Below are 16,396 nucleotides of genomic sequence, written 5' to 3'. Positions count from 1 at the left end.
TAAGAAAATTGTTTGCAATTTGTATAATGCATTCTATTGATGTAAACATGGAAATCAAAAATCAAATGTGCAAGTGATGCTGTCTTATTTTGGAAAATGCACTTAAAGAGTACATTAATATTTTGGAGCCAGACATTTTAAAATTTGGATGACCCTAATGTGAACCCAGCTTTACTGAACATAAGTGTGATTGTGAAAGGTTCTAGTGGTTTTATTAATGCTGTTGGCACCAAGCTGTGTCCTTTCCTAATGGCTTTTGTAAGATCTGTTTTCGAAAGAAGCACAGATTATATGTGTGTAGATCAAATGTTAGCTAAATTGATTCAAGTGAATTAAAATTATTTCATCTTAAATTTTATACTGAACATTTTCCAAGTTAGTGGTGGTAGATTTTCGTATTTGGCATGCTGACTTGCTGCTTGATGCACTCAAAGTATGACTGACTTTTTGTAGGGAGCGTTGCCCGCTGTTGTTTTCCACAGCCATGAAACCCAACAAACCAGGTAGAGGTTCCTGCTGACTTGTGGACAGTTTTATGTTGTGAATTCCAGGGGTTTGGGTGATGATCCATGAGACTGGCGTTGTGCCACCTTGACTGGCTTCATGCACTGGTACCCAGTGATAAAAAGCTGCCTTTTATTTACCATCATCTATATATGAATAAAAACAACCAGTCTTTCGTGGATATGTGTGCTGAGGAATGTATTTGAATCTGTAAAAGGAGATCTTTCATATTGAAGTTGCACTGAATTTCTTTTCTTCCTTTCTCTCCCACCCCCTGAAGAATTTTTCTGGGCACAACTGGGGCAGGTCTTCCTATTTATTGCATGATTGTGAAGACAGTATGTAGACCTTCAAAAACTAGACTTGCTCATGAATGCTGGTTGGACAGAGTGCTGTAGGATGCTATGCCTGTGGAGACATGTTGCATTAAAGACTTGATGTCATAGGGCATGAAGCAGATTGTTAACAAAGTCGTGTTATTTCCCCCCATGGTGCTCTACATCATCTACTCGTGTCAATTGCTCTTGGCCCTTCATGTAGATTAAATTTGCCATGTAGTCTGTCTAGCATGGGCTTTCAAGAATGATTCCTGGAATAAGAGATTTTTTCCTTTACAATCTGGAACTTGAAAGACTGTAGGTGATGTGTTAAAGTTATAAAATGTTTAACTTCTGAAGCCTTCAGAATGTTTGAATGCTTAGCATATTCAGGGCTGAGATAGATGGTGGATTCTTTGCCACCAATAGAGAATGTGAGCTTGTGGTTATACCACAATCTTATTGAATGGCACATCAAACCCATGGGGTGAATGGAATGCTACAGTTACTACGTAGGAGGTTTCTGATGGTCAACTGTTTGAAATGTCAGAGAAATGCAGCTATACTTGTGTCCACCAGTTTCTGAAAAATCTTTTCGACTGTAGAAGCAGTTAACAGCCAGGACTTGCCAGTCCTTCCTCGCTACTCCTCTTTATCACCTCTCCACTTTCAACCCTGATTTAGGGTTTTGACCCAAAACATCGATGCATTTCCTCCCAACAGAAGCTGCTCTGCCTGCTGGATGCTTCCTGCAGATTGCTTGTTGAGTCAAATTTTACCTTATTGTTGTAATGCACATCTCCACTTAAAATATCATTGGTTTGAAGCATTCTCGTAGATTTATTGCCCTCTTATCAAGTTTTTCTTTTTAAAAGGTTGATGTCTATATCTGGTACTTGTTGGATTAGATGTGACTGTTCACGTGTGTTATGTTTGCTGTGCAGGTTTGATACTGAAGGCCAGGTGATGGAAGGAACATCTATTTCTGATATGAAGGGTGGTTCCACAGGGGGGAACACGAACTGGAAAGTACTACTTGAAGTTAAAAATGAAAATTTGGGTCACGGAGATAAGGTGAGTTCAGACGTGGATTGACAGGAGCCCCAGCTTGGCAGAATGGTATTCCAAATATTCCATTGTCATTGTTATTTTGTCTGGCATTTCTGTTGAATGTTTCTAGTAAGTTGTGTGAAATATTCAAAGCTTTTGCTATGCCAGAATGCTATCATCCAGCTTTTTTTTTCCTTCCTCTCCTTTCAACTTTACTTGTGCCCTTCCCTCCTGAATGTTAGACTTGGTTTTTTTTAAATCTGCATTTTCTATGTATGCCCTTGCACATTATTTTCTTGACGGAGGCAGTTTGGCATGTTTGTCTGAAGAACCTTGTAGTCCTACTGAATCATTTTTTTACTTCAACTGCTTTTTTTTTAATCCACCCATCTTTAACATTACCTGGTGCTGATATCTGGCAGGCTGGCATCAAAATTAAGTTTTTCCAGATTAGTTTTCAGCTAATAAATTGATTGGGATATCCTGTAGGGAAGTGCTACATGGATTGTTATGCTTAATCTCATTCCATTTGATTATTCTTCCCCCTTTTTTGTTTAAGAACTTGGGATACGTAATATCAAGTAATCCAATCCAGCTGACAGGTGGTGTGTTGGTATTTGGTTAAGTTGATGATGTGATTAGACTGCACTGGAGAGCAGATTGTATTCCATCCTGAGATTCATTTTCTTGTGCACATTCACAGCAGATGCAAAGATCCACTATAGAATCAACTAAAATCAATAGAATCAATTAAAGGGTTCAAAGGAAGTTCACAAAAATGATTCCAGTATTGAACAGTTTGTCACACGAAGAGCGTTTGATGGTTCTGAGCCTGTATTCTCTATAATTCAGGCTTCAATGAGGTCACCCCTCGTTCTTATGTTGAATGGTGAAAGGCCTCTCCCACCATAGAAAACATCCTCTCCACATCCACTAAGACCAGAAGACACAGCCTCAGAATAGAGGGTGTCCCTTTAGAACAGAGATGAGGAATTTTTTTTGGCCAGAGGGTGGTGAATCTGTGGAATTTGTTGCCACAGGGATGTGGAGGCCAAGTCTTTATGTATGTTTAAAGCTGAGGTTGATAGATACTCGATTGGTCAGGGGATAAAGTGATACAGAGAGAAGACAGGAGATAGAGTCTGAGGAAAAATGGACCAGCCATGATGACAGAGCAGACTCAATGGACCAAATGGCCTAATTTGGCTGCAATATCTTATGCTCTTTAAAAACTACACACAAACAACGGCAAGCAATGTGCAAAACAAAACTGCAAATACAGAAGAAGGTAATGATTAATAAATAATACTGAGAACATGAGTGAAGTTATCCATACTCATTCAGGAGCCTGATGGGTGAAGGGTACTGACTATTACAGAACCTGCTGGTACGGGACCCAAGGCTCCTGTACCTCCTGCCCAATGGCAACGAGAAGGGAGCACATGGAATTGTAAACTCTCTTGAGGGTTCGTGATCAAGTTTTTTAGCATTGGTATCATGGAGCAGATTATTGACATGGGGCAGCAAACCTGAAATTTTGTGTAACTGGTATTGAATGTGGCATTTGATTCATGATTTCTTGTTGCTCGGTAATTCACTTGAGGCATATTATCTGTACGACAGCACCTGATGCAGGGTTCCTATATCTCTCAGCACTATATTCTGAGGGAGTTTTGTTCATCATAATTGGTTCCTGTCAATCTGATAACTGGCAGCTGTTTGAAAGTCTAGTCTATGTAAATTTATCAACTCAAGATGAGATTTTTAGTATTCAAGGTTTAGCTTTTATTTTGGGGAGAATGAGCTCATGATGATGCAGGTTGTTATATAAGTCTGCTTTTGATAAGTAGATATTTACATATTCTCAACATAAAACCAAAGTGATTTAACAGTTGCTTCAAAATTCAACTAATTTATAATAAATTGGAGGGCCGTTGTTTGTTACTGCAGCATGTTATACTTTGCCTCTGGCTCTCATCGGTGCTTCCTTGGCTAATGCACATTCTGAAGTATATTTGGTAGTTTTTACAGATGCCTACTCCTCTAATTCCATTAAAGTTTAAATATTTTTTTGAAAAACTTCTCCAAATAAGCTCCTTAAAATTTGTTATCCAACTTTCCTCCAGATAACTTGGTTAAAAAATGTGTCCTGATCAAGGGTCATGGACTGAAATTTCAACTGTTTATTCTCCTCCATGTATGCTGCCTGACTCACTGAGTTCCTCCAGTGTTCTGTGCGTGTTGCTGAAGAATCCCAGCATCTGCATATTCTTGTATTTAACTTTGTGAAATAAATAAGCGTAAGTTAATAGGCCACAGACATAGGAGTAGAATTATACCATTCGTCCCATCGTATCAGCTCTGCCATTCGATCATAGCTAATTTATTATCCGTCTTAACCCCATTCTCCTGCCTTCTCCCTGTAACCTTTGACACCCTTACTAATCAGAAACCTCTGCTTTAAGTAACTTGACTTCCATAGCCACCTAGGGCAATGGATTCCACACATTCTGGCTAAAGAAATTCCGAAGATATGTTCTTCTCTTCAGTTGTGTCCTCTGGTCCTAGACTGCCCCACTGTTGGAAACATCCACTCCAGGCCTTCCAATATTTGATGGGCTTCAATTAGATCCTTCATCATGCTTCTAAACTCCAAGTGCAGTCCTGAGCCATCAAACATTCCTCATATGTTAACCTTAAAGAGTTGGCCAAGTGTGATTTATTGAAGTCTGTTAAATTGCAGACAGACAACTTTGTATTTGTTTCTCTGCTATAATTGTAGACATTGGTATTAATAATGGATGAAGTTGATACAAGTGCAGGCTAAGTGATGGGGCTGCGGGAAGTAGTTTTATAGATAGAAAATCCATGTATGTGTAGTGTTATTGCTTTTTTAATGCTGTGCACCCCTAACTCTGATTGAACTTTTTCCACTTGGGTTGGTTTATTTCATGGAAGATATTAATTGTACTCACGCTTTGCGGAGAGGATAAATCGGAAAGTTTTCCAAACCATGCTGCACACCTTACATCACATTTATGGATGATAACTGCATGAGGCAATTGCATTTATTCATCTCAGCTGCCCTGGAGAAAGTGGAAATGAGTTTTGTTTTTTTTTTTGGAAAGAAATGAAGTTGAAGAAAAGGCTCTGCAAGAACAAGGCCCAAGTATATACAGTACTGCTTGAGTTAGAACCCAGCACTGTTGACCAAGCTTGTCTTGTTGTACACAATTTCTGTTGTCTGCTATTTCAAACCTTTGCTCCTTGATGGTCCTTAGAAAGTGTGTATATCCTATTGGTCCACGCTGACGACTCAAAAAATTGACGGACAAAAATGTATTTTGTAGTGTGGTATACATTCACAATGGATCATTTCTGCTCTAATCATTTAAGGAGCCACAGTAGCTTAGTGGTTAGCACAGCACCATTAAAGATCAGGGTGTTTGGAGTTTAATTCTGGAGCCATTTGTAAGGAGTTTGTACCTTCTCCCCTTAACCACGTGAATTTCCTCTGGGTGCTCCAGTTTCCTGCACAGTCCACAGATGTACTGGTTGGTAGGGTAAGTGGTTATTGTATGTTGTCCTGTGATTAGGCTAGAGTTAAATCACTGGGTTACTGGGTGATGTGGTTTGGGCTGGTGGAGTTTGTTCCATACTGTATCTCTAAATAAGTAATCTTTTCTTTAGCCTGATTATTACACGACTGTTGGTACCATTGTGTACCTAAGGAAGGAAAACTGCATGTACCAGGCGTGTCCCACCGCAGACTGCAATAAGAAGGTTGTGGATCAACAGAATGGCCTTTATAGATGTGAGAAATGTGATCGTGAGTTCCCCAACTTCAAATATCGAATGATCTTGTCAGTAAGTGAACTCTTGAGAGCATGTTTGAAAATTTGGTTTCTATTCTTTCACAAATAATAATTTCTTGCACAGCACTCAAATTTTAAGTTTTAGAATGTTCCGTGGTGATGAGTACACATAACTGAAAGAATAACTTATCAAGCGGAGTTCAAGAAGCTCACTGATTTTACTCAGCAGGTCAAGCAGCGTCTATGGAGAGGGATAAACAATCAATGTTTTCGGCTGAGACCCTTCATTTGGACTGGAAAGGAAGGCGAAAGATGCCAAAGCAAGGTGGGGGGGGTACAAGCTGACAGGTGATTGGTGAGACTAGGTGAGCAGTGAAGGTGGGTGGAGGGGGGGGGGGGAATGAAGTGAAAAACTGGGAAGTGACAGGTGAAAGGTCAAGGATTGAAGAAGGAATCTGATGGAAGAGGAGAGTAGCCCACAAGAGAAAGGGGAAGAGGAGGGGCACTAGAGGAAGGTGATGGCCAAGTGAGTAGAAGAGAAAGCCTCGTGTACAAATATTTAGTTTTCTGCTTTCTAGGTGTATAGTATGGGCCAAATATTAATTCCATGGATACTACCTGACCTGCTGAATTTCTCCAGCATTTTGTGTTATTATTCTGGATTTCTAGCATCTGTAGAATCTCTTGTCACGATTGTGCTGTCACCTGAGACCTGTAGGGTGGAGGTGTTCTCCACAGATGACTGTTGAGCACACTAACACTTGCCATGTAGTTTGTTGACTTGATAGAACCAGCACTGGAAGTTGTAAATGCTTACAGTAACTGAGGTAGTCTTTCGCTATTTTTTCTTAACATTAAGTAGTTTAGAATTTGTGATAAATGTTATTTAATGATTTAAACTATTGCTTTCTGGAAGGATTTTAAAATATCAGGTGACTTTCTGCGTGCAAATCAGTCTTCAATTACATCCTCAGGTAAATCTGGCAGACTTTGGAGAAAATCAGTGGGTAACGTGTTTCCAAGAGACAAGCGAGGCAATCCTTGGGCAGAATGCCAATTATCTTGGAGAACTGAAGGACTCGGTGAGTGTTTATTCGTTTCCTTAAATATATTTCAGTTTTAATATCTGGACTTGATCAGCTGAATATCAATTTTTCCTTTTTCCATATCTTTTGTTCTTCTCTGAAGAAACTGATAATTTGTGATTTGTACCAGCTGCCTATCTCCAAGGTAGTGAATTCTAGTGATGAAAATAAAGCTGGCATTATTCTTCTTCATTCATCACCCCTACTGAGGTATAGGTTGCTGACAGCAGCTCGTCAGAGTCCTCCCACCTGGGCCAGTCTTTCAAATTGTTGCCAGGTGTAGCCCATCTTCACAGATCCTTCCCCTCTCAGGGATGTGGTCTTTGGAGTTTCTGTAGCACTGAGTTTTTACAGGATGGGGTTGCTAACCCCATGCCCAAACCACCATCTCTCACAGCCAGGCTTGAGACTGTCCATGGTGAACAGTTGGGATTCTTGGATTAAAATATTTGCTTTTTAAATCCTACTTCCATTGAGCTAGAGAAGTGTATCTTTACCTTTCCCACACACATGGCTTCATCTATCACCTTCTAATTTGTCCCCCTTCTCTCGCCCACCTCCATTGCCACCCCCCCACAGCCTTTTTATACTGGCATCTTCCCCATTCCTTTCCAGTCTTGATAAAACTGTCTTAAACGTCAGCTGTTTATTCACTTCATAGATGCTGCTTGACCTGTTGAGTTCCTCAAGCATTTTCTTGTATTCCTCTAGAGAAGTGTTTTCAGCTTCTCAGGTTTTAGTCCAGATTTGCCCCTGCCATTTTAAAATGTTTCACAAGTTGCAATTTACTGAAGTCCAGGTAGTGCACATGAAAATTTTGTAAATGAGTGAATAACATTCTATAGCAATGTGGCAATTCACTTGTGCTTTTGTATTTTAAAAGCCATAGACACCATCTACTTAAGACAGTAATTTAACCACAAGAGATGGGAACAGAATTAACCTGGGACTTCAGGTTAATTCTTGAGCACCAATCATAGTTGAACTTCACTAAATTACTTAACCTCAAGACAATATTGCTATCTATCAAATCAAATCTATTACCTTTTCATTGCTTTCATCTGAACTTCTGTTATTGTGGATTATTGCTTGAATTCCATGAAGCATCAAGTACTGAGGTTACTCAACAGAGCATTCAGCATCTACAAGGAGAAGCAGGTTAATGTTTCAAGTCAGTGGCATTGTTTTCACACTTATCATTAATTTTCAAGGTGCTAATGTTAAATGGTATTTGCATCCTAATTGAGACTTTATCAGTGAAGAATAGCCGTGGGCAAAAGTGAATATCTTTTGGAATGGTTGGATTGCTGACAACGTTAGCCACTTTCTTTCAGGCTTTTCACCTCCCGGGAGCAGCCAACTCTAATCTTCTAAACCCACAAAATTCAAACGTTGGAAACCAGTGCAAACAAAATAATATTGCTTGGTCTTTACAATTAGCCCTTTTAAGGCTCAGGGTATACAGATGAGGCACTGATGCCAAGCTTGCAATGCACATATGATGCTGTGCCTCCAGTGAAATAGTATTCTTTCTTGGTATTTATTGAATTTTTCCCTGACTAATTCAATCAGGTCTCTAGCCAGATTCTTTCTGAGAACATTTCTTCTGCTGAATTCTTAAGAACTGTAATAGTAAATGAAAATAAAAGCACTAATGAATGAACGGTTTGTGGAATGAGCATATTCAATGCAGTTCTTTTTCAACTTCTCTCTCCCTTTCACAAATGCAATGTTAGTGTTCATTTCGAGACTATACAAGCAAGGATACAATGCTGAGGATTTATAAGGCATTGGTCAGACTGTACTTGGGCCCCTTATCTAAGAAAGGATGTGCTGACATTTGGAGATGGTCCAGAGGAGATTCAGGAGAATGATCCCAGGAACGAAAGGGTAAAATGAGGAGTGTTTGCTGCCTATACTCACTAGAGTTTAGAAGAATGGGGTGGGGGGGGGGGGCTAGATTTAATTGGCCACAGATGACTGTGAAGGCCAAGTCATTGGATATATTTAAAGCGGAGACTGATAGGTTCTTTATTATTCATTTATTTGTTTCGAACCTGTGTGGAGCAGGTTCTTCTGCCTGAGCAAGCTGCATCGCCCAGCAAACCAGCAAACATTACCTTAATCGCAGGACATTTTACAATGACCAGTTAACCAACTTACCAGTATGTCTTTGAGCTGTGGGAAGAAACTACGCATGGTTCATGAAAATGTACAAACATCTTGCAGATGACACCGGAAGTGAATTCTGAACTTCGGGATGCTCCGAGCCGTAATAGTGTTGTGCTAACCACTACACTACCATGGAGGGTGTCAAAGATAATGGGGACAAGGCCTAATTCTGCTCGTGTCTTATAGTTATTGTATAATGTCCAGCCTGTGTTGTACACTTGCTTTAACATTTTCAATACTGGATTCTTGTTGTGGATCATCTTGTAGAGTGAATATTGAACAGTTTCGGACTCGTGTGATTTTCTTCCCACAATTATATATCAACTTGTTTTTTTTAAGGCAACTTCCTATTTTATATTTTCCCATTTTAAGTCTTGGACTTGTTTTTTCATATGCCTTTGCTTTTGAACAATGCAAAAATAGAAAGAGATGTGATGGGTTGGAAAAGATTCCAGATAAGAAAATGACTATTTATATAACATTGACAGGAATTCACATTGCCTGCTTAACTAGTGAGTTACTTTTATAGCTAAGAGAAACAGGAAAGAAATTTATGTGGCTAAAGTTTTCTACTTAGATAATGCATTTCTTTCATTTATTTGAACAATCAGGAAGAAATATTCAGTAATGTTTTCTGGCGTCCAGGAAAATAGTTAGATTTTATTTTTAGCTCAGTGGCATTACTGTGTGGAATAACGGGTGTCAGCGTGATCTTGAATAATAGTTTCTGCATTCAGCACTCATGCTCGTATAAATACAAAACCAACGAGGCAGAAATGACAAGGTAATAAATAAAACACAATTAAAGTGAAATATGATTGTATTGTAGTGGGTGCAGGAGAAGCATATCCAGCTGGTTGGTGATGGTGTTCTAGTTTGGGGCTGCAGTTGGAGTCTTTCTGACTATGCATAAAAACAGCTTGTCTCGTGAGGAGCGGAAGCTGGCCTTTGTAGCTTTCTGCTGTTGATGGAGGTGTACAAGATGAGAGACGTAGATCTTTTTCACAGCAAGCAGGCAGCGGAGTAAGTCGCTGTTTTTCGGGAGAAAATTCATATTTTTTTTAACTACTTGGGATAAAAGAGGCACAACTGCGCAGGCGCATGACCTCAGAGCGTGGAAGGCTTAAAAAGAACACCGCCATATCCAGCGGGCAGCGTCGGAGCAGGCAGCGGAGTGAGAGGATGCAGTGATAGGGCTTTGGCTCAATGGGCTTAGGCGGAACCAGGAAGAGGCTTCCTGTGACCGTTGAGTCTTATAGTAAAGGGGCAAGTTACCGATTTATTTATTTATTTATTCATTTAGTGATAGCAGTATACATTAGAGGTATGCATCTGGGATTAGTGTTGTGCTTGGATTGCCAGATGTGGGGACCCTGGGAGACTCCCAGCCTCCCCAAGGATTATATCTGCACCAGGTGCATTGAGATGAGGCTCCTTAAGGACTGTGTTTGGGATCTGGAGCTGCAACTTAATGACCTTCAGCTAAGTAGGGAAAGTGAGGAGGTGATTGATAATACCTGTAGAGAGATAGTGGACAGCAACTCTGTGACAGTCCCCCTCAGGAATCGATATATTGTTGTAGATACTGTTGGAGAGGTTGACCTGACAGAGGAAGACCACAGCGAACAGGACTCTGGCCAGTGCCGTGATCAAGAGAGCCAGCAGAAGTGCATTAGTTATAGGGGACTCCATAGTGAGGGGAACAGACAAGAGATTCTGCGAGCCAGACAAGGATACCCTGATGGGGTGTTGCCTCCCTGGTGCCAGGGTGCAAGATGTCTCAGATCGGGTCCAGAGTATTCTAAGGAGAGAGGACGAGCAGCCAGAAGTCTTGTTATGTGTTGGTACCATTAACATAGACAGAAAAAGAGAGGAGGTGCTGAAGGAAGATTACTGGGAGCGAGGAAGAAAATTGAAAAAACGGACCTCCAGAGTAATAATCTCAGGATTACTGCCTGAGCCACGCGCTAATGATGGTAAGAATAGCTGAATTAAGCAGATGAATGTGTGGCTAAATAACTGGTGCAGGAGGCAGGGCTTCAAATTCTTGGATCATTGGGATCTATTTTGGGGGAGGTATGGAAAATAGAAATAAGTCAAAGATACTGTGCAGCAAAGATGGCAAGAAGGACAGGCAGGTGAATAGACAGGATAGTTTGCTGTGCAATAGAAATATAGCAAAATTGGTAACAGATACTGATTTAAATGTACTGTATTTAAATGCACGCAGCGTTAGAAATAAAGTGGATGACCTTGTTGTATAGCTACAGGTTTAAAGATACGACATAGTGGCCATCACTGAGTCATGGCTAAATGATAGGTATGATTGAGAGCTGAATGTCCAAGGATACACCGTGTATAGGAAAGATAGGAAGGTAGGTAAAGGGGGTGTCGTGGCCCTGATGATAAGCAACGATATCAAATCACTAGAAAGAAAAGACACAGGATCAGAAGAGGTAGAATCCTTATGGGTCGAGTTAAGAAATAGCAAGGGCAAAAAGGCACTCATAGCAGTTATTTACAGGCCTCCAAACAGCAGCTGGGATGTAGGCTACAAGTTACAGCTGGAAATAGAAAAAGCGTGTCAGGAGGAAAATGCCAAGATAATTATGGGGGATTTTAATATGAAAGTGGATTGGGAAAGTCAGGAAGGTACTGGATCTCAGGAGAGGGAGTTTGCAGAATGCCTACGGGATGGCTTTTTGGAGCAGCTTGTCCATAAGCCCACCAGGGGATCGGCTGTTTTGGACTGGGCACTGTGTAATGAACCTGAGGTGATTAGGGAGCTAAAGGTAATGGAACCCCTTGGAAGTAGTGATCATAATATGATTAAGTTCAGTTTCAAATTTGAAAAGGAGAAGTTGGTATCAGGTGTATCGATATTTCAGTGGAACAAAGGAAATTACAGTGATATGAGAGAGGAACTGGCCCAAGTTGATTGGAAAAGTAAACTAGATGGAGAGACAGTAGAGCAGAATTGGATGAAATTCCTACTGAAAAAATATATTCCAAGAAAAAAAGAAAATCATGAATGGAAAAATGGCACAAATGTGGCTAACGAGAGAGGTTAAGGCTAAAATAAAAGCAAAAGAGATGGCATACAAGGAAGCAAAAACTAGTGGGGAAACTGAGGACTTGATGACTTTTAAAAACTTACAGAAGGAAACTAAGAAAGTCATTAGAAAAGGAAAGATGAATTATGAAAGGAAGTTGGCAATTAACATAAAAAAGGATGCTAAGTTTTTTGTTAAGTATACGAAGAGTAAAAGAGTGACACGGCCTGATATAGGACCGATTGAAAATGATGCTGGAGAAATTATAATGGGTAACAAAGAGATGGCAGAGAAACTAAATGAGTATTTTGCATCAGTCTTCACAGTGGAAAACATTAGCAACATAACTGAAAGCCAGAGGTCTCAGGGAATAGAATTAGGTACAGTCAAGATGACTAGAGAGAAAGTGCTTGGGAAGCTAAATGAACTAAGGATAGATAAGTCTCCCGGACCAATGAGGTGCACCTATGGGTTCTAAGGAGGTGGCTTTGGAGATTGTGGAGGCATTGGAAATGATCTTACAGCAATCAATAGACTCTGGCATGGTTCCAGAGGACTGGAAGGTCACAAATGTAGTTCCGCTGTTTAAGAAAGAAATTACAGACCTATTAGTCTGACATCGGTAGTTGGAAAGTTATTGGAGTTGATCCTCAAGGATGAGGTTATGAAATACCATGAGGTACATGACAAAATAGGCCCAAGCCAGCATGATTTCATGAAGGGAAGATCCTGCCTCACCAACCTATTGGAATTTTTTGAGGTAATCTCAAATAAGATTGACAAGGGAGAGGCTGTGGATGTTGTGTATTTGGATTTTCAAAAGGCCTTTGATAAGGTGCCGCATAAGAGGCTGCTTAATAAGATGAGGGCCCATGGAATTACAGGAAAAATATTGGAATGGGTGGAGCATTGGCTGATAGGCAGAAAGCAAAGGGTGGGAATAAAGGGATCCTATTCTGGTTGGTTGCCGGTTACTAGTGGTGTTCCGCAGGGGTCGGTGAAGGGGCTGCTTCTTTTTACACTGTATATTAATGATTTAGATTATGGATTAAATGGTTTTGTGGCTAAGTTCGCGGATGATACCAAGATAGCTGGAGGAGCAGGAAGTGTTGAGGAAACAGAAAGGTTTCAGAGAGACTTGGTCAGTTTAGGAGAGTGGGCAAAGAAATGGCAGATGAGATATAATGTTGAGAAAGGTATGGTTGTACATTTTGGAAGAAGAAATAATCGGGCAGTTTATTATTTAGATGGGGAGAAAATTCAAAAATCGGAAGTGCAAAGGGACTTGAGGTTCCTCGTGCAGGATACCCTAAAGGTTAACCACCAGGTTATCGGCAGTAAGGAAAGCGAATGTTGGCATTCATTTCAAGAGGAATAGTGTTTAAGAGTAAGGTGCTGATGAGGCTCTATGGGACACTGGTGAGACCTCATTTGGAATACTGTGTGCTGTTTTGGGCCCCCTATCTTAGAAGGGATGTACTGATGTTGGAGAGAGTTCAGAGAAGGTTTACGAGGATGATTCCTGGAATGCAGGGGCTAACATATGAGGAGCATTTGTCGGCTCTTGGACTGTATTCATTAGAGTATAGAAGAATGAGAGGGGATCTCATAGAAACATTTCGAATGTTGAAAGGGTTGATGTGGAAAGGCTGTTTCCCTTGGTGGGTGAGTCCAGGAAAGAGGCCACAGTCTTAGAATTAGAGGGTACCCATTTAAAACAGATGAGAATTTTTTTTTAGCAAGAGGTTCGTGGATTTATGGAATTCGTTGCGACATACAGCCGTGGAGGCCCGATCATTGAGGGTGTTTAAGGAGGAGATTGATAGGTATCTAATTAGTCAGGGTATTGAGGGTTATGGGGGAAAAAGGTGGAAATTGGAACTAGATGGGAGAATAGTTTAGCTCATGGTGGAGTGGCGGATCAGACTCGATGGGCCGAATGGCCTACTTCTGCTCCTTTGTCTTGTGATCTTTTCCCAGGGCGGAAAAGGCTAACAAGAGGGTGCATAATTTTAAAGTGATTCAAGAAAAGTATATTGGGGGGAGGGTATCAGCGGTAAAATTTTTAAAGTAAATTCAGAGTGGTAAGTGCATGGACTGCCCAGCCAGATGGAGGTGGGTACATTGGGGCATTTCTGTAACTCTTAGATAGGCACGTGGTGATAGAATATCAAACAGTACAAGTCCTTCAGCCCATGTGTTGTGTCAACCTTTTAACCTACTCTGAGATCAATCTAATCCTTCCCTCTTACATCACCACCATTATGTGTCGTGTCGTATGACATGGGTGATCATGATCTATGTAACCATGATTAGTCTTGGCAAATTTTTCTACAGAAGTGGTTTGACATTGCCTTCTGGGCTGTGTCTTTACAAGATGGGTGACCCCAGTCGTCATCAGTATTCTTCAGAGACTGCCTGACATCAGTGATCACAGAACCAGGACTTATGATCTGCAGCAGCTGCTCATACAACCGTCCACTACCTCATGGCTCCCGTGGCTTCACATGACCATGATTTGGGGGGGGGGTGGGGGGCGTTGGATTAAGCAGGTGATACACCTTACCAGCAGGCTGAAATATACAATTATGCCACAATTATAGAGGGTAAATACTCGGCTCCTTTGCTAGTTCCTTTTAAAGTCTAACGTACATCGACTTCCCAAATTCCTTCAAATATACAAATACCAGCAGGCTGGCAGAGTGAAGGAGTGCCTTGCATTTCATTTGGTAGAGTCATGGCTATTCACTTTTCTATCAAGAAGATTTTCAAGATGTATGATTTTTTTTGGTTCCCATCTGTTTTCTGTTCTCCCTTCTCAAGCCCCTCTTTCCAGTGCTGTGAAGACTCAGAATGTCACTTTAACAAAATTAAAGCTCATAGTGATGGGATTTACTTTCACTGTACTTTATTTTTGTTTTCATTATAGAATGAACAAGCCTTTGAAGAAGTTTTCCAGAATGCAAACTTCCGGTCTTTCACCTGCAGAATCCGTGTCAAACTTGAAACATACAATGTAAGTGACTTAATCTGGAATCATATTGACTAGATTTTGCTTCACTGGTCAGCGCAGTTAGTAATTTTTAGAAAAAGTAGTGCAAAAGGAGCCCTGTGATGCTTAAGTGTGATGTTTTAACAAGGAGTGACTGAACTGAATCAAATCCAGATTGTATTTCTGTTCAACACCTGGTGCCACAATTATAGAGGGTAAATACTCACTTCCTTTGCTAGTTCCTTTTAAAGTCTAACGTACATCGACTTCCCAAATTCCTTCAGTATTTCTGTTGCTGAGATCTTCTTTGTAGCTCCTGAAACAAGCTAGAAGTATATCCAGGATTTTAATTGCATTAATTCCAACTTGTTTATTCTGATATAGTGCCTTCCTATTGTTCTATGAAGATTATTTCCAAAAATGATGCTCTGTGCTACTATAGGGGAAGAATCCTAGAAGTGAAAGGTTATCAAATGCCCTCTCTGCTTGACCTTCACTGCCAATCCTTATAATTGAGGATTACTCTGAGAGGTTGTATCATTATTCATACCTGAAAAACCTTGTCCCCTTTTAGCAAAAGCATTAGAAGCAAGTGGAGACTGCATTACTGCTTTAGTTTGTTCCTGTGTTCAAGTATGAGTTATTTGATTCTCAGCCTCATTCTCTTAGTGTGAACATGCTCTAAATGACATCCATCAGTCTCTGAAGTTTGAATTCCCAGAGCTCACAAATCTCTGTGGATAGTGGGGGGGATTGCGAGGAAGGAAAGGGGCTGGATTTGATATTGTTTTCTTGTTGTGTTCCGTTGTTCTGCCACATATTGTGGGCATGCAATGTTGATGCTAGGATTTGTGGTCCCCCCAACACATCCTTGGATGTTTTGGTTCTTAACACAAATGATGCATTTCACTGTTGCCACGTGAATAAATCTGAAAATGAAAAACTCACCTAGTCCTAAATGGATGGTATTTTACCCTTAGTACGGCCCTTATTCTCCAGCCAGAAGAAATCAAATCCCAGCACTTTCTCTGTCCAGCCCTAGGAATCTTGAGCATTCCATTCTTCTAAACACATTACTATCCCCCACCCCCACCCTTTTCACGAGGGAGCTCTGATATGATGTGATTTGAAAAGGCCATTTTTGGTACAAAGTATTAAATGTGAAGGTACTTAAAAAAAAAAAATTAAACTGCACTATCGTTCAAGTATTTAATTAAACTGCAGTTTCCACCACCTGCTTGGAAATCTTATCTGTTCTGCTGGATTGCATTAGCTTTGCTGGAGAATCCTGCTGAATATTTTGTGCCAGCAGCTGTCCTTGAAATTGTTTAACAGAGGGTAGCCAAAAGACAAAGTGATCTCAGTGAAACATAAAGGATAAGTATATGAGCCTAGTACAAGTGGAGAC

General features: G+C 40.5%; 1 protein-coding gene across 1 annotated transcript; it reads left to right on the top strand.

Moving 5' to 3' along the window:
- Positions 1–1,736: 1,736 nt before the first annotated feature.
- On the top strand, positions 1,737–16,083 carry LOC132388133 (replication protein A 70 kDa DNA-binding subunit-like). The gene is made up of 4 exons (XM_059960493.1): positions 1,737–1,895; positions 5,562–5,738; positions 6,661–6,768; positions 14,926–16,083. Exons 1-4 carry the CDS (start codon positions 1,788–1,790, stop codon positions 15,043–15,045), a joined length of 513 nt encoding a protein of 170 aa, XP_059816476.1. The 5' UTR covers positions 1,737–1,787; the 3' UTR covers positions 15,046–16,083.
- Positions 16,084–16,396: the final 313 nt, after the last annotated feature.

Source organism: Hypanus sabinus, unplaced genomic scaffold (assembly GCF_030144855.1).
Source record: "Hypanus sabinus isolate sHypSab1 unplaced genomic scaffold, sHypSab1.hap1 scaffold_2664, whole genome shotgun sequence".
Lineage (NCBI taxonomy): Eukaryota > Metazoa > Chordata > Chondrichthyes > Myliobatiformes > Dasyatidae > Hypanus > Hypanus sabinus.
This window is presented reverse-complemented; position numbering and strand designations above follow the sequence as displayed.